The sequence below is a fragment of the Bombina bombina genome, chromosome 3 (genome assembly GCF_027579735.1).
Source record: "Bombina bombina isolate aBomBom1 chromosome 3, aBomBom1.pri, whole genome shotgun sequence".
NCBI lineage: Eukaryota > Metazoa > Chordata > Amphibia > Anura > Bombinatoridae > Bombina > Bombina bombina.
In genome coordinates this window covers 239239969-239265917 of record NC_069501.1, presented here as the reverse complement: position 1 = coordinate 239265917, position 25949 = coordinate 239239969, and the positions used below count along the sequence as shown (strand labels likewise).

General features: G+C 41.3%; 1 protein-coding gene across 1 annotated transcript in view; it reads left to right on the top strand.

Moving 5' to 3' along the window:
• The window catches only part of DPH1 (diphthamide biosynthesis 1), a 1055215-nt gene that overhangs the window by 784152 nt on the left and 245114 nt on the right, over positions 1-25949 (top strand). The window contains exon 7 of the mRNA XM_053706219.1: positions 8022-8090. Coding sequence (XP_053562194.1) covers positions 8022-8090 — 69 coding nt within the window. The remainder of the gene's footprint in view (positions 1-8021; positions 8091-25949) is intronic.

Genomic DNA, 25949 nt, shown 5'->3' with positions numbered 1-25949 from the left:
CCGCCCCCCATGTTTTTTTTACTATACTACTGGAGTGACGTGAATTGCAGTCCCACCCGCTCTACACATCAGAGCCTGGCCCATTTGCAAACACTAATGATTTACAGAGTGTGGTGGAACATTTGTGCTAAATTGTGTTTGCGTGTTACGCTCTCATTAAAGTAAGCCTGTCGAACGAATGATTGGAGGATGCAGAAACTTGGAAATTGTGTGACCGTGGAGGGGTGGAGGGGGCTTGCATCAGAGTGAATACTAAGATAGTCTTTGTAAGTTTTTTTTTACATTGTCAAGTGTTATCAATAATTGAAGTAAAGGTTTATATATGAAAACAATCACATATACAGAATATGAACAACCAGAGTTTACCTTTCAAACGGTGGGTATAGAGTAGAAATATAATTTGAAATAAATATAAATAGACATGTTTAAGCAGTTTATAACAGGCCATCAATAAAGCCTAGAGACCACCAAGCCACTTTTTAAGATAGATCATTGTGGTAATGGTAATCACCAAGCGTGAATAAATGTGCATTTATTTGAGTAGAAGCTCATTTTGCTTTATTCTTTTGGTTTCCTTTGATGAAGGAGCAGCAATGAACTGTATACATTTATTGAGCCAATGACAAGAGACATATGTGCAAACACCAATCACCAGCTAGTTCATTGCTGCTCTTGAGCCTACCTAGGTAAGCTTTTCAAGAAAGTATACCAAGCGAACAAGGCAAATTAGATCATATTAGTATATAGGAAAGTTGTTTAAAATTGTTGTTATGAAAGTTTAATTTTGACTTTAATGTCCCTTTAAGTGTACATTTTAAAAGAAGAAAAATATACTTTCATTATTTATTCTGCTTACATTTCCTGGTATTTAACTTTAGAAAAGGATTTGTTTCTTCATTCCTGCACAAGGTGGTTGGAGTTTATGCTGCATATCAAATTCTTAGCTTGCAACATTCTAAAAGGTTATTGCTTGATCAGCGCAGAAGCTCCTTAATATCTTTCCCTAATTGTCCCTATTTTTTGTCAAATCTTTGGCAATGCAGTGCTTGTTTGTTTTAATATTTTTAGCTTATGTACAAAATACCTCAATATATCCCTTTTAAAGAGATCTAAAGATTTTATATATTAGTATTATATATTATTTATTTATTTATTTTTATTTATTTATTTTTTACTCTGCACCTAATGTTTTCATCCTATGGTGACCCTAATTGATTAGTGCATTAGCTGGCGCGCAACTAAACTCATGCACAAGGGTACATTTCTGCATCACTGGTGACCAAGTATACCAGAGTCGCCGGGGGAATCCGGGGATGCCAGTAATGTTGCTAAGCCCCTGAAGCATGGAAGTGCCAATTCGGCTACACAGAGCTTAAGAGAGCTAGAGATGTGGGGGGTATGTATCAAACCCCTCAATATCAGCTCCCTTAAGCCACAGAAACCCCCAAAAGACCAGCTCTTTCAAACAGTGTGTGTCTTGGGGTAAAGTATAGGCACAATTTAAAACTAAAAATCCATATTTTTAAATACAGTTTATAACAGGCCATCTTAAAGACTTGGAGACTACCCCAAGTCCCCCTTGTTTAAACACCAGTAGCCCCTTTTTAAAATAAAGCCCTTATATAAGTTTTCATTGTCAATCATCACTGGCATGAATCAATGTACATATATCTGAGTAGAGGGTCATGGGAGCCACTACATACACATCTGTTAAATAACTAAACCTAAAGGCCCTATTTTTAATGAGGATAACCCCCTTTTGACTATAGCGTTTAGGTAAAAAAAAACACACACACAATTGTGTACCATATTGTTCAGTAACATTATAATAAAAGTATAATTTTCCTCCCACACATTTTGTTGTAGAGTACTCATTATTTATACATAAAATAATGGTATAGTTTGAATCTGCTGGGTCTGCTGAAAAAAAAACTATATATGTGTGGGTTTCTCACTGAAAATTACCCACAGTGCATCTTAAATGTAAGCAGCATCTAAAATCTACAACACAGCTCAGGACATGGGTGGAAATGGCTCAGCAGTTAAAGGCTTTAGCATGCATAGATTTGTATTCCAAGTGTAGTGTTTTGTTACTTGTGTGCATGAATTTGGAACTTCTTGGTGAGGTTTGTTCAGCACAGGGTAACATTTTTCCTGTACATCCCCAGAATGCTATTAATTTTTATTTGGCATGTGCATTCTGATCATTCATAATGATCCGAATGGGGAAGAAGATGGCCGCTCATAGCATTCAACTATTTTTGGAGCTGGATTGTTTCCTGTGAAAGCGCAACACAGTAAAATCTGTGCAAATTAGTTTTCAAAAGAAGGAATCCAGCTCTAAATAGAGCCAAATGCCTCAAGCTGACGCCTTCTTTCACATTGGGATCATCACAAATGATCCGACTGCACATGCCTAATTTTTATGTCCATTTATGTGTTTCATTGTTAATTGTAGGTTGGGGATTTGGCAGTTCTTGGCTAAGTTTGTTCAGCACAGGGTGCAATTTGTTCTGTCCAGGGCATCGCTTAGGTTTCATACATGGCAGGGTTACAGAATGGAGGTCCTCATTCAAGAATTGCTTACAAGATAAGGAGAATACTGTTATCAGAAAGTCAGAAAAGACTTTCCAGTTTACTTATATTATCAGATCTACCTCTTTTTCTAATATTCTTTGTTGAAATGTAGATTATTTCCAAGAGAGCATACTGAAGTAGGCATGTGTCATCAGCACTATAAACAGCACTGCTTGTAACAATGTTTTACAAATAGTGCTTAAGAGACAGGTGCACACGCCAGAGCCTACCTCTGTATGTTTTCATTAAGTTTCAACAAAGGATATGAAGAGAATAAGGTACATTGGAAAATAGACGTAAATTAGATTTTTTTTAATTGCACTTTTTAGCTTAATAATAAAAAATAGAAGTTGGCTTCCATGTTTCTTTAATAATGAAATGCAGTAGACCGTGTTCTCCACAGAAAATGTTGCCAGTCAGGTGGCATTATGAAGTAGCTGGCAGTATAATACTTTGCTATATTATTTCCATCTAAAGGGGAGGAGAGTCCATGGCTTCATTTATTACTATTAGGAATCAAGAACTTGGCCACCAGGAGGAGGCAAAGACACCCCAGCCAAATGCTTAAATACCTCCCCCACTTCCCTCATCCTCCAGTCATTCTTTGGCTTTCTTCACAGGAGGATGGCAGAGGAGTGCCGGAGTTTCGGAGTGGTCTCTTATGGAGGGTAGTACTCTTTGCAATGAGACTGGAGTTTTAAGTAGTCCTGTCAGTCTCTCAGTGAGGGCCTGGGCGAAAGTTAGAGTCCGGAGATGCAGGGAGAGTCTTCATGCGAAACCATCCCGACTCATATTAACAGCTCCACAAGCAATCAGCGTTGACGAGTTTCGCTGCCTGCTTTCTTCACTCAAGTCCATGTCAGGAGCGAGGCTACTAACCTGTCACACTAAAAGGGCCGTGTTCCTGCTCCACGGCGTAGATTCTGGTAAGATTGTTTTATTTTTTTATAATAATAACATAGAAACACAGAATCAAGGGTTAATATTTCTGGAAGGGGTATTATTAAACAGGGGGGGTTTATACATAATATTGTTTATTGTGTTATTGCTGCGTTATGTGCGAGATGAGGCTCTGGCAATGTGGGGAACTTCAGGTTACTTGCGGAAGTTTTGCACGGCCATTTTTTGGCACGTTTTTCCTTAGTGCAGGGGCGGTCCTGCCAGGCATTCCATGTGACTGGGTGTGTCTATCTATCCTTCTCTGTTGATCTGTGGCGCAGAAGATGTAGCGGTTTCTGTAGTCCGGGTCCTAGGAGGTGGTGAGTGCCCCGGCCATTGGTGGTATAAAGGTGCCTTTTTTTATAAATAAAGTTAGTCTGCCCACTCACGCAAGCGATGGAGGACTCTGACGTGTTGGAGGACTCTACTTCCCTAACAAAGTCTCATTCCTGTGTTTATTGTGAGGAGGTTCTGGTAGATCAGCCTGCTCAACTATGTTCCACATGCCTTGATAAAGTTACAACATCTAAATGTAAATGGATATCTAGTACTACTGAGCCGTCCACCTTTGAGGGTCCTTCGTCCTGAGAGGTGCGTTTCCTGCTTTCATCTCCTTTTGCACATGCAGCACCCCGGGGTCCAACCATTACTCCTTCGGGAGAGATTTGTTGGCCGTCAGACTTTGCGGACCAACTGCAATCAGCGGTTTCGAAAGTGATCCATGCCTTACCACGTTCTGCTAAGCACAAGCGTAGGGTGTATCATAGCGGCCCGGCCCAGGTTTTGTCCATCCCGGCTCTATACGAGAACGAGGCCCAATCCGACTCTTCGGAGGAGGCCCCTTCTGGGTCGGAGTCTGTGTCATCTAAACCTACAGCTAGGTTTAGGATGGAGAATTTGTGCTTTCTGCTACGGCAGGTACTTGCTACTCTGGAGGTTCTGGAACCTAAGATACCGGAGGAACCTGCGATTCCTAAGCTTGACAAGGTATACAAGGACAGGGTAGTGCCTCAGTCTTTCCCGGTACCCGTTAAAATGGCAAATATTGTTAAGAATGAATGGGAGCGATTAGGGTTGTCCTTTTTCCCCTTCTTCTTCTTTTAAAAAACTGTTCCCCGTTTCTGACTCTCAGCTTGAGCTGTGGGGGACCATCCCTAAGGTGGATGGGGCCATTTCTACGCTCACGAAGCAGACAACTATTCCCCTTGGGGATAGTTCGTAGTTTAAAGAGCCCATGGATAAAAAGCTGGAAAACGTGTTGAGAAAGATGTTTCAGCACATGGTGTTTGTTTTTCAGCCAGCAGCGGCCCTTGCGGCGGTCGCTGGAGCTGCGACATATTGGTGTGAATCCCTGTGTGAAATGGTCGAGGGGGAGACATCCATCGACGAGATACAGGAGAAGATTAAGGCACTGAAGGTCGCCAATTCTTTCATCTGTGATGCCAATGTGCAAATTATTCGCCTGAATGCTAAGGTGTCAGGTTTTTCTGTTTTAGCGTGCAGGGCTCTGTGGCTACAATCTTGGTCTGCGGACATGACCTCTAAAACGAGGCTGTTGTCCCTGCAATTTCAAGGAAAGATCCTGTTCGGGCCAAGATTGGATTTGAATATATACACAGTTACGGGAGGCAAGGGAGCTTTCCTACCACAGGATGAGAAGGCTAAGCCTAAGGGATATACTTTTCGTCCCTTTGTACTTTGGACAAGGCCCAGCACCAGGTTTGCACCGCGAAAGCGGACCAGTCCAAGGGATCTTGGAACTGTGCTCAATCTTGGAATAAATCCAAGCAGAGCAATAAGCATGCCGAGATGAAATCAACATGAAGGGGCGGCCCCCGACCGGTCTCCGGATCACGTAGGGGCAGATTATCTCTATTCTCAGGCGCATGGTTGCAGGACGTTCAGGACCCTTGGGTGCTAGAAGTTGTCTCCCAGAGTTACAGGATAGGGTTCAGATCCCATACGCCTGAGGGCAGATTCCTCCTGTCAAACCTGTCTTCAAGACCAGAGAAGAGAGAGGGCTTTTTAGAGTGTGTGAGAGATCTCGCCTCCCTCAGGGTTATCGTACTAGTACCCCTAGCAGAAAGGGGTCGAGGGTACTATTTCAACCTTTTTGTAGTTCCAAAGAAGGAGGGCACGTTCCCCCGATTCTGGACCTTTCATCAGATTCCAGACCGACATTACCTCGTGGCTTACATCAACCATCAGGGGGTACGAGGAGCTCCCTCGCGGTGAGGGAGGTGTCTCGGATTCTGGAGTGGGCTGTGGACAACTGGGAAGCGGACTTTTTCAGTAGACAGTCCTTGCACCCGGGGGAATGGTCTCTTCATCCTGAAGTGTTTGCGGAGATATGTTACAGATGGGGAACGCCGTAGATAGATCTCATAGCGTCCAGACTCAATTGCAAACTACCTCGATACAGGTCGAGGTCCAGGGATCCCCAGGCTGAGCTGATAGATGCCTTAGTGGTTCCTTGGGGTTTCAGCCTAGCTTAAATTTTTCCTCCGTTACCACTTCTACCTCGCATAGTGGCATGCATCAAACAGGAGCGGGCCTCGGCCATTCTGATTGCTCCTTCGTGGCAACAGAGGACGTGGTTTGCGGATCTGGTGGGGATGTCATCCTCTACGCTGTGGAGGTTACCCTGTCTCAGGGCCCCTTTCAACATCAAAATCTAGATTCTCTGAGGCTGACTGCGTGGAGATTGAACGCCTAGTCTTAGCCAAGAGAGGCTTTTCTGAAATTGTGATTGATACTCTAATTCAGGCAAGGAAGCCAGTCACTCGTCGCATCTACCATAAGGTGTGGAGAACTTACTTCTTCCTTGGCATAAGGTGAAGGTATCCAGGACTCTGTCCTTTCTCCAAGATGGTTTAGAGAAGGGTCTTGCCTCTAGCTCCTTAAAGGGAGAATCAGGCCTGTCTTTAGACAGTCGGCTCCGCCTTGGAGCTTAAACTTAGTCCTTAAGGTTTTGCAGGGGGTTCCATTTCAACCTATGCATTCCATAGACATTAAGATTCTGTCCTGGAAGGTCCTCTTCCTGTTGGCTATTGCATCGGCACGCAGAGTATCTGAGCTAGCTGCTTTGCAATGTGATCCTCCTTATCTGGTGTTTCATGCGGATAAGGCTGTGCTGCACACTGGGTTGTGGTTTCTCCCCAAGGTGGTGTCTAACCGTAATATTAATACAGGAAATAATTGTTCATTTTCTGTGTCCTAACCCTTCTTCTTCAAAGGAGAGGTTTTATCTTCAGGCTTCTAAGGATTCCAGACAGTCTACATCTCTTTTTGTGGTGTATTCTGGGAAGCGCAGGGGGCAAAGGGCCTCTGCTACTTCTTTATCTTTTTGGTTGAGGAGCTTGATTCGCTTGGCTTATGAGACAGTGGGACATAAGCCTCCTCAGAGAATCACGGCTCATTCAACTAGAGCTGTGACTTCGTCTTGGGCCTTCAAAAATGAGGTCTCTATAGAGCAGATTTGTAAGGCGGCTACCTGGTCCTCCTTACACACTTTTACAAAGTTTTACAAATTTGACGTTTTTGCTTCTGTGGAAGCTGTTTTTGGGGGAGAGGTTTTGCAGGCTGTGGTGCCCTCAGATTAGGGTCCGCCTTTTACCCTCCTGCTTTCATTCAGTGTCCTCTAGAGCTTGGGTATATGCTCCCAATAGTAATTAATGAAGCCGTGGACTCTCCTCCCCTTTAGATACAAAACATAAATTATGCTTACCTGATAATTTCATTTCCATCAAGGGGAGAAGAGTCCACGGCTCCCGCCCCATTCTCCGTTGGGCGGACCTATATTTAGTCATCTTCTGGCACCATTTATACCCTGATATTTCTCCTACTGTTTCTGGTTCCCTCGGCAGAATGACTGGGGGATGAAGGAAGTGGGGGAGGTATTTAAGCCTTTGGCTGGGGTGTCTTTGCATCCTCTTGGTGGCCAAGTTCTTGATTCCCAATAGTAATGAATGAAGCTGTGGACTCTCCTCCCCTCGATGGAGATAAAATTATCAGGTAAGCATAATTTATGTTTTTTTGATCTTTGTAAATGTAAGCTATCGAAAGCACAAATTAATTGCATAATTTAACATACATTGCTTTAATGATTATTTATGCAACAAACATTGAAAATATTTACTATTAATTATTTTTTTGAGGGTCATGGAGTTAGTGTCCACCAGTCTATCATAGTTATATTCTATTTAAAGTTAATCGCATGCAGTTATTAAGCTAAGCTATATGAATATGCTGTCTAATAATAATGATGAGTATATACTGTGTTTTACGGAATATGAACTGGTAAATCTCTCAATTGTATCAAGAGCTGTTTTTTTGAGCAGTGAAGCCTGCTATAGCCTGAATGTTAATAAGCAGTGAGGACTGCGAGGGTTAGCCACATGAATCGTGAAAGATTAAATTAGATTTAATTGCTTACAGATGCCCACGATCACATCCTTTATCTCTGCATTTTACAACTCTTTTTGTTTCCATTTTTCATTTTGTAGGTATCTTGGGGATGGCCGGTTCCACTTGGAGTCCGTAATGATTCATAATCCGGAAACCAAAGCATTCAGGTAAAAGAGATCATGCTGAACAACCAAGTTTGATGCACTCAAAATATAATCACATGGAAAAAGACAGAATTACCACGAGTACAATAAAGTAGTTTAGCCTTTTATATAAGAAATTTGGCATCTAAAAGGATATCATGTGCTCATAAGGAAAGAAATCTTTCACTTGCCAACAATTGTTGGGTAGAGATAACTAGTACAGTCAATCATACAGAATGATGTAGTATTTAGATAATTTAATTTATGCAGGGTTAACAGTGGGCATTCATAAACTAACCCCTATGCCACATAGTACAATATTCTCTTGGAAATCCCAATACAAAATCAGCCCAAAAAGAGCTACACTCACATTTGTGGGAGAACTGGACACAGTGCTATAAAAACACAGTTCTCAGTACCCAGTTAACTGATCACAGCAGTAGGCCACAGTCACATATAAAGTAAGTATTCTTCTGATTGGTGAGCGCACAGCTGGACAGGAAAATCTGACAACAGGTCATTAAAGGATAATCAGTCAATCTATTGATAAAATTAAGCTTACAATGTGTTCCACGTCCACTCAAACAGAGTGTTATTTGACTCCTGTCTAGGAAACTCTCATTAATATAAACTAGTCACTGATTCCTTATATGCCTGTAGCATAATGCACTGTGACTTTAGCATTTGTAACAAAACATCAAGCAATTCAGATTATGATTTAGCGTGACTGCTTTTCTCCTCTGACCGTTTTTAAAATGGCTGAGCCAAGTATCCGGATTCCTAATTGACAGCATAAGCTCATTTCTAAACTAATGTATCTTAAATTATTTTAATTAAAACATTATTCGGCTGCATTAATATAATTTATTATGGCTCATCATTGTCTCTTTAAATAACACTTATTGAGAACGTTCCTTATGTTGGTTGTCCTAATCTTTGCTCTATTGTGGTAGAATAATTTGACATTAAGAGTGCTGTTAGCTTTTACAAAGTTAGGGATCCTAATCTGTCTATATGCTATGTGTGCCAACTTGCCTGTAAACAGAGCTCATTTTATTTTTCTCCATCCCCTAAACTTTGAGAGATTGTTCACCTATAAAACATCATAAACTAAACACACAAAGTTTTTGTACTGACCAAATTAGAAACTTTTTTCAGTTCCCCATCTCGCATAAAGATTTAATTAGATAATCTAGGCTTCTACCAAGTTAAAGGGACATGAAACACAACATTTTTCTTTCATGCCTTAGAACATACACTTTCCTTCCTAAGATAGGGAGAGTCCACAGCTTCATTCCTTACTCTTGGGAAATAAAACACCTGGCCACCAGGAAGAGGCAAAGACGCCCCAGCCAAAGGATTAAATATCCCTCCTACTTTCTCACTACCCCACTCATTCTTTGCCTTTCGTCATTTTAGGAGGTGGCAGAGAAGTGTTAGAAGATTCGGAGAGTCCTGAAAAAAGGTATCTGCCCTTCGATATAGGACTGGAGTCATGTCAACCTGTCAGTGAGAGTATTGATGAAAGTTAGAGTCTGGAGATTCAGGGAAAGTTTTTCTGTGAAACCATTCAGACAACTGCTAACAGCTCCTAAGCAATCAGTGTTGACGAGTTTCACTGCCTGTTTTCTCTCACTCAAGTCCATGTCAGGAGCGCTGCTATAAGACTGTCACACTTGAGAGGCTGTGTTCTGTTCCAAAGCATAGATCCTGGAGGTAAGATTGTTTCAATTTTTACACATAAAACGCTATAACAGGGTCACAGTGTGGCTCCTTTATACCTTGATAGGATCCAGGGTTAATATCCTCTGAAGGGGGTTTATTGAATAGTTGTGGTTAATTAATCAGTGTATTAATTATTTAGATTCTGCTTTGTGTGATTTTTTTCCTGGGCTGTTAGACTGTGTGTTTTTGGCTAGAACAGATTTCACTTTTAAGTTTCACTTTCGTTTTTTAAAGTGTTGCACAGCTCCTATTATTTGCTGTACTTTTAATAACAGGGGAAGTACTGTCTTGCACTCCATGTGACCAGGTGCGGTCTATGTTAATTTCCTCCATTCCGGCTGAGACTTGAACCTGAGGAGAGTGTTTCCTCTGTTAACTGTCTGGGTCTAGAAGGTGGTGAATGCCCCAGCCATTGGGAGTATAAAGGTGCAGTTTTCTATAATAAAAAACGTTTTAATTTGTTTCCTTCTGTGGGTATAACCTGAGCTATGGAGGACTCTGACATGTTAGAAGGTACTCCTTCTGTACTAAATCATACCTGTTTATATTGTGAAGAGGCCGTGGTTTTCCTGCCCACTCAATTATGTTCCACATGCCTTAACACCGTTATAAAGTCTAAGAAGGGAGACAAACCTGCTAAAGCTCTTAGTCCCTCTGAACCGTCTACCTCTCAGGACTCGGCATCCCATGAGATTACTACCCTTGCTACATTATCCACCCCACATGCAGTTCCCCGTAGCACATCTAATCCTCCATCCGGAGGGGGCCTTCTTCCTGCGAACTTTGCCCCGCAGTTTCAAACGGTGGTGTCTGCCGACCTCAGTGCATTACCTCGCTCTCCTGACTCCTGAACCGGAATCATCCTGACCCGGAGTCATCTAAATATTTATCGGATTTAGCTATTATGTCCTAGTTATCTGATGATGAGTTAACCTCTGTAGCTTCAATGGTTGAACTTTCTAGGTCGGAGTCCTTAGCGTCTAAGCCTCCTGCTGTGGAGGAACCATCCTTTAGATTTAAAATTGAGCACTTTTTTATTAAAGGAGGTTCTGTCTACATTAGAGGTTCCAGAGGCCGCACTGCCTGAAGAACCTATGGTACCTAAATTAGACAGAGTTTGCAAAGAAAGGAAAGTTCCCTTGACTTTTCCTGTGCCGGTTAAGATGGCGAACATTATTAAGAACGAATGGGAAAGAATTGGTTCTTCCTTTTCCCCCTCGTCTACTTTTAAAATGTTGTTCCCGGTACCGGACTCTCAACTGGATTTGTGGGGCACCATTCCTAAGGTGGATGGTGCTATCTCTACGCTTGCTAAACCTACTTCTATACCTCTTGAGGATAGTGCTTCGTTCAGAGAGCCGATGGATAAGAAAATGGAAACCTTTCTGAGAAAGATTTTTCAACATACAGGTTTTTTGTTTTAACCGGCGGCTGCAGTTGCCGCGGTTGCCGGAGCGGCTTCCTACTGGTGCAACTCTTTGTCAGAACTCATTGAGGTGGAGTCTCCCCTCGAGGATATTCCAGACATAATTAAAGCTCTGAGAATTGCTAATTCTTTTATCTGTGATATGAACATGCAAATTATTCGCCTAAATGCAAAGGCCTCTGGCTTTGCTGTCCTAGCCCACTGGGTGCTCTGGTTGAAGTCGTGGTCTGCAGATGTGACTTCAAGGGAAAGATTTTATTTGGTCCAGGCCTGAACTCCATTATTTCTACGGCTACCGGAGGCAAGGGTGCCTTCCTACCGCAAGATACGAAGAACAGGTTTAAGGGACGACAATCTTTTAATTTTCGTTCTGTCAAATCCCAACGACAACAATCCTCTAAGCCCGAGCAACCCAAGAGTACTTGGAAGCCGGCTCAGTCCTGGAATAAATCCAAACAGAATAAGAAGCCCGCCAAAAACAAATCGTCATGAAGGGGCGGCCCCCGATCCAGGATCGGATCGTGTAGGGGCAGACTATCTCAGTTCAAGGACGTACTGCCTGGTTCAAGGACGTACAGGATCCGTGGGTCCTGGAGGTGGTATCTCAGGGATACAAGATAGGCTTCAAATCTCATCCGACAAGGAGCAGATTCCTTCTCTCGAATCTGACTACCAGACCAGAAAAGAGGGATGCCTTTCTAGGGTGCGTTCGGGATCTATCCTCCTTAGGAGTTGTTGTCCCGGTGCCTATCGGAGAATGAGGTTCGGGGGTTTTATTCAAACCTTTTCATGGTCCCAAAGAAGGAGGGAACTTTCCGCACAATTCTGGACCTAAAGTGCTTAAGCAAATTTCTCAGTGTCCCTTCCTTCAAGATGGAGACGATAAGGTCCATCCTTCCTTTAATTCAGGAAGGCCAGTTTATGACCACTATAGATCTGAAGGACACTTACCTTCATGTTCCAATCCACAGGGAACACTTTCAGTTCCTGAGGTTTGCATTCCTGGACCAGCACTTCCAGTTCATTGCCCTTCCGTTTGGCCTAGCTACGGCTCCAAGAATATTTATGAAGGTTCTGGGGGCTCTTCTAGCCGTTGCCAGAACTCAGGGTATTGCAGTAGCCCCATACTTGGACGATATTCTGGTACAAGCACCATCCTTTTGTCTTGCGAAAGAATTCTCGGAGTACCTTCTCAGTCTGGAAGATAAACTTGGAAAAGAGTTCTCTTATCCCAAGTACCAGGGTGGAATTCCTAGGTACTATAATATACTCTATATCCATGAGGATATTTCTAACAGACCAGCATGTCTTGCCCTCCGGACCTCCTTAAGTCCCTCTGTGGCTCAGTGTATGGAGGTTATTGGTCTCATGGTGTCCTGCATGGACATAATAGCTTTTGCCAATTTCCATTTTAGACCTTTACAACTGTGCATTCGGAGGCAGTGGAACGGCGATCATTCAGATCTGTCTCAACAGATTGTATTAGACAGCCGGTAAAAAGAATTGCTCTCTTGGTGGCTCTGTCCAGATCATCTGTCCCGAGAGACATGCTTCTTAAGACCATCCTGGGAGATTGTGACTAAGGAGCCTATCCGTATGGGGAGCTGTTTGGGGTGCCAGGAAGGAAAGGGATTGTGGACTCAGGAGGAGTCCTCGCTCCCGATCAATATTTTGGAACTACGGGCAATCTTCAAGGCCTTGAAGGCTTGGCCACTTCTGGGTTCGTCCCAGTTTTTCAGATTTCAATCAGACAATATAACCTTGGTGGCTTACATCAACCTTCAAGGGGGAACAAGAAGTTCCTTGGCGATGAAGGAAGTATCTCAGATTCTGGAGGGGGTGGAGGCCCACAGCTGTTCGCTGTCAGCAATCCACATTCCGGGTGTGGACAACTGGGTGTCAAATTTTCTCAGCAGGCAATCCTTCCATCCAGGGTAATGTTTTCTCCATCCCAAGGTGTTTTCAGAGATATGCAGCAAGTGGGGTACCCCGGAGATAGATCTCATGGCGCCCAGCCTCAATATCAAGCTACCCAGGTACGTGTCGAATGTCTAGGGATACCCAAGCGGATCTAATAGATGCACTAGCAGTGCCCTGGAGGTTCAAACTCATATATATCTTTTTCCACCATTACCGCTTCTTCCTTGAGTGGTGGCCCGCATCAAGCAGGAGCAGGTATCAGTAATCCTGATTCCTCCATCGTGGCCACGAAGGATGTAGTTTGCAAATCTGTGGATGTCCTCATCTCCTCCGTGGAAGTTATCTTTTTGCAGAGACCTGCTGATACAAGGTCCATTTGTTCATCAAAACCTAGGTTCTCTTAGGCTGACTGCGTGGAGATTGAACGCTTAGTCTTAGCAAAGAGAGGTTTCTTTGAGAGTGTCATTGATACTCTTATTCAAGTTTGTAAACCAGTTACTCGGCGTATATACCACAAGGTGTGGTGGACCAACTTATTCTGGTGTGAAGTGCCTGGTTTTTCTTGGCACAGAGTTAAGATTGCCAGGATTTTATATTTTCTCCAGGATGGGCTGAAGAAGGGTCTTTCTGCTAGTTCCCTAAGGGGACAGATTTCGCCCCTAGATGAAGCCTAGATGAAGCCTGATGAAACAGCCATTGGCTGAGAAACGCGTTGCCTGTGATTTTAATATTTTAAATAAAGCCATTTATATCTTTGAACACTTGCTGCCTTCTTCCTGGGACCTGGTCCCTTCTGTTGAGGAATTTTCTGTTTTTTCCTGACTGTTGCTGGACCTTTAGATCATTGCCTTTTCCTGAGTGCCTTGTAACAAGTCTGTATTGATCCCATCCTGCTCCTATAGCATCAAGGGAGATGCTATCAATATTGTGAGTACCATTCCTATTATTTGGCCCTTATTTACCACAATATCAACAATACTAGGCCATATAGGCACCTTGTGTCCCTCTTACTGTTTTTATACAGATACTACATCTTATGCGGGAAGTTGGTCTTCTGGGTGATCGAATAGATCCCAGACTGCCTCTACAGCACTGATTGAGGTGCTTTCACAAATGTGAGTTCACTCCTTACTTACTTACCTATTTGTTTTGGACCAAACAATATTGGGCCATGTGGCGCATCTGTCTCTTCTTGTCTCTTTATAAAATAAATAAGGTTTTTACTGTAAAAAAATATTGAAAGAGGCCAGCAGAACCACCATAATGACAGTAATGTTTTTTAAATACTATGTTTATCTGCTAACAGACTCCAAAGTTATATCAGAAGAATGTAAAAAAAATTTGTCTTTATCGTGAATTGTCAATTCAGTATTAAAATGGGAAAAGTGTTCAAATAGTTTTTGAGTTGTTATGTCAAGGCAATATTAAAGCCTATGCACAGTTGTAATGGATAATTTGCCTATACTAGGTTTTTTCAGTGAAGCAGTAGTGCCCTCTGGCTAGTGCAGGGTTGAAATGGGAAAACTTATCTGTAATGGGTTTTGATGTGAAGCAGTAGTGTTTCATGTGCTTTGTTGCCAGTGCACAGTTAAAAGGAGCAAAACCTGCCTGTATTGTTTTTGTGCTGTACTGTGGCAACATTCTGTCTCCTTCAAGCTTTGCCCAGTCCTGATTTAAAAAAGGAAAATTATTCCTGTGTTATGGTTTTAAGGGCTTAAAAACTACTCAGTCATACACTCTTAACTATACACACAACCACATGCAGATGCATTAACTAGCACTTATGCCCAGGGTTTGTTGCTGTCATTCATCTCACCCATCAAATCTGACTACTTTTTGTTCCGGTGATTTCCTACGTTTGATATCATCATATAAGATGCATCTTATTTGCTGAAAATATATGTGGCATTTGTACTTTGGTACATTTTTATTTATAAGTATGAGGCTGTTTATATAACATTCCTAAAACCTAGTTTTAAACTGCTTATATTTGTATAAAAAAAGCTTAATTAGAAATGTCCTATCCATTAAAGTCAAAGTTGTATAGAAAAAAATAAGCTTTTTCCAAACATACGTTTTGCCATGATGATGATGATGATGCCTAACAATACAATCTTTTTAGGCCTTAGATTTGCTTATCTGCATAATCCTGTAACTTCTGCTCATCAGCACTTTTACAGATTTGCCATGGGAGTTTACCATTTCCAGTTTTCCTGTTCTCCATTCACTCTCACCCAAGTTTTAAGAAAAATGTAATTTGACAAAGTAGTGCTGGTTGTGATAATTTGCTATTAGCCAATACATCTATGTTTTGCAGTTATCAAAAATAGAATGACTGATTTAAAGATTGAGGAAACATTCAATCTACTGAATTATTTAATCTTAATGAAGATACCAGTAACAATGCTACTAAAATTGAAGGGTAATTAATTTTTATTTTATTGAAGGAGCTGAATCAAACATTTCTTCTGATGCCCTATACACGTCAACAGCTTGGAGTTTTTTCTCACACTTGTGGGTGTTGGTGTCTCTACTGAGGCCATATTTGGAAGAAAAGTTATCCATTCTATGTTGACTTCCAAATAAAAGCATACCTGTCCTAATTACTTTAAATTTATATATGTCTCGTTTTTCTGTCCATCGTAATCTACTATTTTATAGATCTTTAGTGAGTGTTGCTAGGGTGAGCCAAGATATACAATTATGCTCATATTCTACTTCTTTATAAATCTTAATGTGATGCTATTCGAGTGAGCCACAGTATAAAGAGATGTAATCATACGTACAATTTTCTTTTCCATATCTTGGGGTCAGTTCCGCAATTAACTTTCAATGAAGGGGCTGATCTTCATTTGTGAGTGTTATTTAGGGAACTGGGCCAAGATATATAAGTTTAAATATGTATACTGTAATTTCCAACAGGTGGTTAGAGTCCACAATCCATTACTCCTGTGAATTACTCTTCCCTGCTGCTAGGAGGATGCAAAGATTCCCAAACGCCAAGAGCTCTATAAAACCCCAACCACCTCACTGTCTTTGCCTTCACTGGAGATAGGTGAAGATTGAATATGTGCATATTATTCTTCAGTGAGAGGGGTTTTCAAACTTAGTTGAGGCCCATTTCCCCTCAGAGTGCATTGTTGGTTGTATGGATATATTTGGAGTATGGGTAGTGACATATTTTTCACCTTTTGGGAATAAGTCACAAGCCTTCCACAGGTGTCATGGGAACCAGTCCTTTACCTCCTCCTGTTAGGTAATTTATATACTCCTAATTCAGATTCTCTGCTGATATGTTTCAGCACTAGTTTGGCTTTCTGCTGGTTGATTCCAGTAGATGAGCGTCTATAGGTGAGTACTGTATTTTATCATTGAAAGTGGGCACTCTATTAGCCAAATAGGTTATTTAATTTATATATATATATATATATATATATATATATATATATATATACAGTACTGTTCAAAAGTCTTAGGTCACTATTAGATTTGGTATTTTAGCAATGGTATAATGACAATATATAATTATTTATCATTCTCTATTAGAATACAACCAGAAAATATAGGTTATTTGTAAGCAGTATTAAAAAGGTAGAAACAAATCAGAAAAAAACTGTCTCTATAGGCTAAAGTGGCACCTTCCCTTACACTTGAGCAATAGCAGGAACCTGGCTCTTGTAAACCTAAATGGAATGGAACCCTAATTAATGCCATTGCTATCAACTGTATTTGTCCTACTATTTCATGTCAAAATCACTGCTGTGAAAATGGTCTATTACACCTGGTTTGTGCAAGCCATGCTTGAGCATTACATATACATGTGGTATTATTTTAATTAATTGGAGGCTTGCTAATAAGACCAACTTTTTATCTTATCATTCCATTAAAAATGCAAAAGATCACAGAATTTGACAGACATAAAATCATACTTTTGCATCAGCCACTCTCAAATGAAAATCATCATACAAACTGGATACTCAAGATGTGGTATTCATGCTGTTATAAAGAAATTTGAAAAATCAGGAGAGGTCAAGGACAAAAAAGAATTGGAAAGGCAAGAAAACTTTCAAAATCTGATGAGAAGTTTCTCAGAGTTTCTTCTTCGAGAAACCGGAAGAAGTCCAGCAAGGACCTGGATCAGCATCTGGCAGCTTCATCAGTATGTCAATTTGACCCTTCTACAGTCTGAAGAAGCTTGATCAGGAATAGTCTTTGTGGAAGGGTAGCAGGCAAGAAACCACTTTTTCGGAAGGGAACAAGGGTGAGATGGCTAAGATATGCTAAAGCTCACAAAGATTGGAATGATGATCAGTGGAAAGAGAGTATTATGGAGTGATGAATCCAAGTTTGACATTTTTGAGTCCAATGTTCAACAATATGTGAGAATAAGAATTGGAGAGAGCTGGAAGAATGAGTGCTTTGCAGCCTTCAGTGATATATGGTGGAGGGTCTGTCCTGGTTTGGGGCTGAATTTCTGCCAGTTATGTTGATGATACTTTTTAAATTGATAGGATCATGAATGCTGAAAAGTACAGACAGGTTTTAATACATAATTAATAATGATTCCAAGCACACTTCTAATGCAGCAAAATCATATTTGGAAAGAAAAACAGCTGATAAAAAACTGACAGTCATGGACTGACCTCCACAGAGTCCAGATCTGAATATTATAGAGGCAGTATGGGATCACCTGGATAGAGAAGAGAGAGAAACAAAAGACATCCTAAATCTAAAGAAGAACTCTGGGAAGTGCTGAAAGAAGTCTGGTACAATATACCAGAAGCTTACTTCAGAAAACTTCAGGAGAGTCTTCCCAAAAGAGTTCAGGATGTTCTTCGTGCCAAGGGAGGTCACACTAAATACTGACATTTTGTTCTGAAAATTGTGGGGGGGGTTTATATTTTGTGTTCATATTTCCTGTATTTTCTGTTTTGTTTCTTAATAAAGTGCCCGAAATATAAATATGGATGGTCATTACAACTTAAATAAAACAACCAAGCTGGTGGTGGTACAAGACTTTTGCACAGTACTGTGTGGATAGATGGATATAGATGGATATAGATAGATATAGATATAGCTTTGGGACAGATAAATTTTTTACAGTTATTCCCGTTTATATTTTTTTGTGCGCTTTGGGTTTCTCTTTACATAGAGGTATTAGGTCTCATGATTGCTGCTTTGGATGCTATTCTGTTTGCTTCTTTTCACATGAGGCCTCTTCATCTTTCTATGCTTTGGCAATAGGGCAGTGATCATATCCAACTGTCTCAAAAGATCTATCTAAATAACAGAACAAGCCAGTACCTGCCTTGGTGGCTGAATCATCAGCTTATTATACAGGGGGCTTCTTTTGCGTGTCCTATTTGGACTGTGATCATTATAGATGCAAGTCTTTCAGGTTATGGGGGGGCATCTGGAGGACTCAGAGGGCAGAAGGTGTTTGGCTTCCTCTAGAGGCAAAGCTATCAATAAATGTTTTAGAACTCTTTTGAAAAGGGAGTCTTTTCTCTGTCTCCAGACAGAAAATATCACAACAGTGGGTGAACTTGCCCTAGCTATGAAGCAGGTGTCTTGGATTTTTCCTGTGCAAAAGCCAATTGTCTAATTTCTGCAGTTTATATTCCAGGAGTTAATTACTAGGAAGCAGATTTTCTCAGTCTTTAGGCAATGCATCCATTGGAGTGAATGTTTTAGCTAGTGGATGTTTGGGGTCTCCCAGAAATTGATCTGATGGTCTCTACGTTAAACCACTGAGACTTTGATACTGGTCCCCAAGCCTGTGACTAGGATGATAAGGGTTTATCTGCCAGCACTTTGAAAGGTCAAATCTTTGCTTTTTCAGTTTTGTTCTACAGGAAGATTGTTAATCTTCCTGACAACCGTGTTCTGTTGTTTTTTTTTCTTTCAAGTTTTGGCTAGAATTAAACCTATTATTAAGCCATTTTTTCCTTTTTTAAATCTAAATTTGTTATTGAAATTTCTTTCTAATGACACAGTGAGTCAACGGATCATCTTTATTACTGTTGGGAATATCACTCCTGACCAGCAGGAGGAGGCAAAGAGCACCACCGCAAAAGCTGTTAAATACCACTCCCCCTATCCACAATCCCTAGTCATTCTCTTTGCTTGTATCGGTTGCAAGGAGGGGTAAAGATAGGTGTCTGATTCTTCAATCAAGAGTTTGTTATTTTTTAAGCAGAGCAAGTTTGCTCTGGTTTTCTTTGGGGTTTAGCCATAGTCCATGTCAGTCTCTTCAGTAGAGCAAGTGGTGGCTTTTAAGCATTTGGGAACTTGTAGGGGTATAATCCCCACTGGGCCTCCCAAGTAATTTCATGCTGCCCTTAATTGAAAGTAAGTTTACTCAGCCTTTTCTTTTTTCTACAGGTCCATGTGAGGTAGGTGAACTGTCCTGCTGGCGGACAGATTTTTTAGGTATGTGCCTATTTCTTTACCTGTTTTGATATAGGAGAATTTGGCACTTTGACAGTTAAAGTGAATGTAAATTTTGATGCTATAAGTGCCCGTTTTTTAAAATTTCGATTAAAAACAGGGGCACTTTAATTCATCAAAATTTACGTTTCACTCCTGTTGTGAGAAAAAAAAACTTACCTTTTAATCTTGACAGCAGCTCCAGCTTCCTCCACCCGTTGCAAAGCCTCTTCCTGGGTCTAAAATGAGTAATCCAGCTTCCTCCAATCATGGAATTGAATCAGACACTGATTCCCCCGGGGGTGTGGGGGGGAGCCGTGATTGGAGGATGACCTATCCATCATTTCTGACATCAGAAATGGCTTGCGACAACCGGAGGAAGCTGGAGCTGCTGTCAAGTTTAAAAGGTAAGTTTTTTTTTACAACAGGTGTGAAATGTAAATTTTGATGAATTAAAGTGCCCCTGTTTTTAATCGAACTTTTAAAAACCGGTCACTTTAGCATCAAACTTTACATTCACATTAATTCTGTCTAAATATACAATCAGCCTTCTAGGTTAACGGTTTATTGTATTTCAGTTTTGCAGGCACTGGGGATGTTTGGCTCAGTTTATTATGTTTTCACTTTGGTGTACATGTTTTTTGTTTATGTATTAATGGCTACCGGGAGGTTTGTTAGGCCACGCCCACAAAAGACAGGCTTATCTGAGATAGCAAGGACATTTTTGGTGCCCTTTTAGGTGTTTCCTGTTGTTCCTGGGTGTTGCAGCTCTGTTGCCTAGCTCCTCAGAGGTGGTTCAGCGTTCTCTCTGGTGCGGCTGTCTGGGGGTCCGGATCATTTTCTGACTTTGTTTCCGGCAGCAAGGAGGTCAGGTATGCACCTCAGCAGAGCTTGCTGAGGTGTGGAGGTTGCCTGTTGTTTTTTTTGTGTTTAAATTTTTAGGGACAGTAACGTTTTTATGTTTCATTAAAATTCTGATTTTTATTGATTAAGGTTTTTTCCTTTGGAATAAGATGGATCAAGAGGCCCTGCAAGCTGTTGCTTGTTCTCTATGTTTAAATACTAATGCTGAGCCTCCTATCCCTTTTTGTTCCTCTTGTATTGAGAGAACATTACATTACAAGGATAGACTTTTTGATTCTGAGCCTTCATTGTCTACGGCGGATGCTGTTCAGGAGTCTCCTGTTCAGGCTAATCCGCAGCTTTCTCCTCATACGTCCCAATCTTCTGCAGTGCCCTGTGTTTCGTCTCAGGTTGGTTTTTCCTTGAAGGATATGGCTACACATATATTCTCGGCAGTATCTGAGGCTTTGTCTGCTTTTCCTATGTTACAGGGGAAGTGCAAGAGGAAGTATAAGGTTTCTGATTCTGTTACAATTGTGTTTAGTGTTTCTTCTCATAAGTCTGAGGAGGAAGATACTTCAGTAGCATCTGAGGGTGAGATCTCGGATTCTGATAGTGTAAATCCTTCTTCTGAACCTGAGGTTGTTTCCTTTAGGTTTAAGCTGGAGCACCTCCGTTTGTTACTCAAGGAGGTTTTGGCTACCTTGGATGACTGAGGCGTCAGTCATGGTTATTCCTAAGAAATCTAGTAAACTTAATAAGGTTTTTGATGTCCCTTTCTCTGTGGAAGTTTTTCCTATACCAGATCGTGTTTCAGATATTATTGCACGAGAATGGGAGAAGCTTGGGATTCCTTTTTCCCCTCCCCTTCTCCAATTTTTAGGAAGATGTTTCCTATTGCTGATTCTATTAAGGAATCTTGGCAGATGGTTCCTAAGGTGGAGGGAGCAGTTTCCACTCTGACCAAGAGGACCACTTCCTATTGAGGGCAGCTTTTCCTTTAAAGATCCTATGGATAAGAAGATGTAAGCTTTGCTTAAAAAGATTTATGTTCACCAGGGGTATCAATGGCAACTGACTGCATGTATTGCTACGGTTACTAGTGCAGTGGCATATTGGTTTGAGGCATTGTCTATGATTCTATTCAGCAAGATACTCCTCTTGAAGAAGTTCAAGATGGAATCAAGGCTTTGAAGTTGGCTAATTCCTTTATTGCAGATGCTTCTCTACAGGTCATCAAGTTGGGAGCTAAAATTTCTGGTCAAACTCCCACACAGAGTTGTTGTTGTCTTTTCTGCGCTCCCACGGTTGGAAGGTGAATTCCGGCTACAAGAGTGGTATTTTTGGGGACCATTGCAGATTCTCTAGAGATGAAAATTTTTCTGACAGAAGCAAGAAAATCAAAGATTTTAAATACAAGTCTTGCTCTTCAGTCCCTTCCTCGGCCGTCAGTGGCTCAGTGCATGGAGGTTATTGGTCTGATGGTTTCAGTCATGGACATCATTCCATTTGCTTGGTTCCATCTCAGACCTCTGCAGTTATGCTTGCTCAGGCAGTGGAACAGGGATTATGCAGATCTATCTCCAAAGATTGTTTTAGATGTCCAGAGATTCTCTTCCATGGTGGTTGTCTCAGGATCTTCTCTCTCAGGGAACTTGCTTTCGCAGACCTGCCTGGGTGATTGTAACCATGGATGCCAGTTTGCTGGGCTTGGGTGCTGTCTGGGGTTCATTTAGGGCTCAGGGTCTATGGACTTTGGAGGAGTCGGTTCTTCCAATAAATGTTTTGGAACTGAGAGCAATTTTCAATGCTCTTCTAGCCTGGCCTTAGCTAGCTTCAACACAGTTTATCAGGTTTCAGTCAGACAACATAACGTCAGTGGCTTACATCAATCATCAAGGAGGAACTCGAAGTTCCTTGGCCATGACAGAGGTAGCCAAGATTATTCAGTGGGCGGAGATTCACAGCTGACAGACTTTTCATCTGGGGGAGTGGGAACCTTATCCAGAGGTATTTTCCAGCTTTATTCTCAGTTGGGGTAGCCGAGGTACGGGTTGAGGTCAAAGGATCCTCAGGCTGTTCTGATAGATGCTCTGGCAGTTCCTTGGACTTTCAGTCTGGCATATGTGTTCCCTCCGTTTGCTCTTCTTCCTCGGGTCATTGCTTGGGTCAAACAAGAGAGGGCATCAGTGATTCTCATTGCTCTGGCGTGGCCTCGCAGAATCTGGTTTGCAGATCTGGTGGAGATGTCTTCCCTTCCACCTTGGCGTCTTCCATTAAGGAAGGACCTGCTTCTGCAGTGTCCCTTCCTTCATCCAAATCTTGTTTCACTGAAACTGCCTTGGAGATTGAATGCTTGATTCTTTCTAAGCGTGGTTTTTCTGAGTCAGTCATTGAGACTATGATTCAGGCTCGTAAGCCTGTGACTAGGAAGATTTATTATAAGATTTGGCGTAAATATTTGTATTGGTGTGATTCCAAAGGCTACTTGTGGAGTAGAGTTAGGATTCCTAGGATTTTGTCTTTTCTCCAGGAGGGTTTGGAGAAAGGTTTATCTGCTAGTACCCTGAACGGTCAAATTTCTGCTTTATCTATTTTATTGCACAAGCGCCTGGCAGGTGTGCCAGATGTTCATTATTTTTGTCAGGCCTTGGTTAGAATTGGGCCTGTGTTTAAGTCTACTACTCCACCTTGGAGTCTTAATTTGGTTCTTAGAGTCCTTCAACAGGCTCCGTTTGAACCTTTGCATTCTTTGGATATTAAGATGTTATCTTGGAAGGTTTTGTTTCTGGTGGCTATTTCTTCGGCTTGAAGAGTTTCGGAGCTCGTATGAATCAACTTTTCTTATTTTTCACTCTGATAAGGTAGTTCTGCGTACTGCCTTGGGTTTTCTTCCCAAGGTTGTTTCTGATAAGAATATTAATCAAGAGATTGTTGTTCCTTCTTTGTGTCCTAATCCTTCGCATAAGGAGCATTTGTTGCACAACTTGGATGTGGTTCGTGCATTTAAATATTATTTGCAGGCGACTAAGGATTTTTGCCAGTCTTCTTCTTTATTTGTTGTTTTTTCTGGGAAGCGCAAGGGTAAGAAAGCTACGGCTACTTCTCTTTCTTTGTTTCTATCAAGGGGTCATGAGCTCAAGCTAAAAGATAGTAGATTCAGGAGTAATTTGAGGAAGCACTTCTTTACAGAAAGAGTGATTGATTTATGGAATAAACTTCCTCAAGAGGTAGTAGCAACAAACACTGTGGGGGACTTTAAAAATGCATGGGACAAGCATAGGGCTATCCTACGAACTAGATAAGTTTATACTGTTAGGTAAGGTCGGGCAGACTTGCTGGGCCTATGGTTCTTATCTGCCGTCAATATCTATGTTTCTATGTTTCTTGTTGGTTGAGGAGTGTTATTCACTTGGCATATGAGACTGCTGGTCAGCAGCCTCCTGAGAGCATCACGGCTCATTCCACGAGGGCTGTTTCATCTTCTTGGGCTTTCAAAAATGGAGTTTCTGTAGATCAGCTTTGCAAGGCTGCAACTTGGTCATCTTTGCATACTTTTTCTAATTTTTACAAATTTGATACTTTTGCTTCAATTGAGGCTTATTTTCTTCAAGCAGTGGTGCCTTCTGTTTAGGTTAACTGTCTTGTCCCTCCCTTATCATCCGTGTCCTTTTAGCTTGGGTATTGGTTCCCAACAGTAATTAAGATGATCCGTGGACTCACTGTGTCATTAGAAAGAAAACATAATTTATTCTTACCTGATAAATGTATTTCTTGACACAGTGAGTCCACGGCCCGCCCTGTTTTTCAGACAGTTTGCTTCTCTATAAACTTCAGGCACCTCTGCACCTTAGATTACTTACTTTCTCCTTTCCCTTTGGTCGAATGACTAGGGTTTGTGGGTAGGGGGAGTGGTATTTAACAGCTTTTGCTTTAGTGCTCTTTGCCTCCTCCTGCTGGTCATGAGTGATATTCCCAACAGTAATTAAGATGATCCGTGGACTCACTGTGTCAAGAAATAAATAAATTTATCAGGTAAGAATAAATTATGTTTTTCCTGCCTTATCCTTTTGAGCCTATAGGGTAGATTTATCATAGTGCGAGCGGACATGATACGATGTAGCGTATCATGTCCACTGCACATTGATAAATGCTGACAGCATACGCTGTCAGCATTTATCATTGCACCAGCAGTTCTTGTAAATTGCTGGTGCAATGCCACCCCATGCAGATTTGCGGCAGCTTGCAGGGGGTGTCAATCAACCCAATCGTATTCGATCTGGTTGATTTCTGTCCGTGGCCTCAGAGCAGGCGGACAAGTTATAGAGCAGCGGTATTTAGACCGCTGCTTCATAACTTCTGTTTCCGGCGAGCCTGAAGGCTTGCGCGGAAACAGGGTCATCAAGCTCCATACAGAGCTTGATAAATCGGCCCCCACCCATAGAGTGGATATTAAGCTTCTTTCTTGGAAGGTTTTGTTTCTTTTGCATATATCTTTTGCTAGAAGAGACTCTGAGCTGTCTGCTCTTTCATTTGATCCTCCTTATCTTATTTTTCATCAGGATTAGGCAGTTTTGAGGACTGAATTTGACTTTATTCCTAAGGTTGTCTCTTCGGATAATATAAATCGGGAAATTGTTGTCCTAATCCTAAGATTTCTTTAGAGAGGAGTCTTCATAACTTGGATGTTGTAAGAGCCTTGAAGTACTATGTAGATGCTACTAAGGATTTCAGACAAACTTCTAATTTGTTTGTTAATTTTTTCTGGTTCCAGGAAGGGGCAGAAAGCTTCTACCATTTTTTTTTTTGGTTGTAACTTTTGATTCACAAGGCTTTCTTGGAGGTGGAGCAGCTGCCGCCTAAAGGATTACTGGCCGTTCTACCAGATTAGTTGCCACTTCTTGGGCTTTTAAGAATGAGGATTCTGTTGACCAAATTTGCAAGGCAGCAACTTGGTTTTCTTTGCATACTTTTATTAAATTCTACCATTTTTCTGTGTTTGCTTCTTCTGAGGCAGCTGTTTGTAGCAAAGTCCTTCAACCAGTTGTCTCAGGTTAATTTTGTTTTTGTCTGTCAGTCATTTTAATTGTATGGAAAAAAAAGAGACAGAAAATATTGACTTTTTTGGGGGGGTTCTAAAAATATGTTCTTTCTATCCTGCCCTTTTTTCTCATTGCTTGTGGACTCCACAGCTTAAAGAAAACTTAATGTATGCTTACCTGATAAATTCCTTTCTTTCATGGTGGTGTGAGTCCACAAAGACATCACCCTGTTTTTTTTGGTGTTGGTTTATTTTTGTGCACATCTTTTTTTCCCTGCTCCTATTATTTTGCTCTTATTTTTTTTCCTACCTTTTTTCCTTAGCTATACATTAGACTAGTTTACCAGTGAGGTGGGAGGGGTTTTACATAGCTCTTGGGGTTTGGAATATTTGCCTTCTCCTCATGGCAAGGAAGAGGAATAACCATGAGTAATGGATCATAGACTCTCACCACCATGAAATAAATTAATTTATCAGGTAAGCATAAATTGTTTTGTTT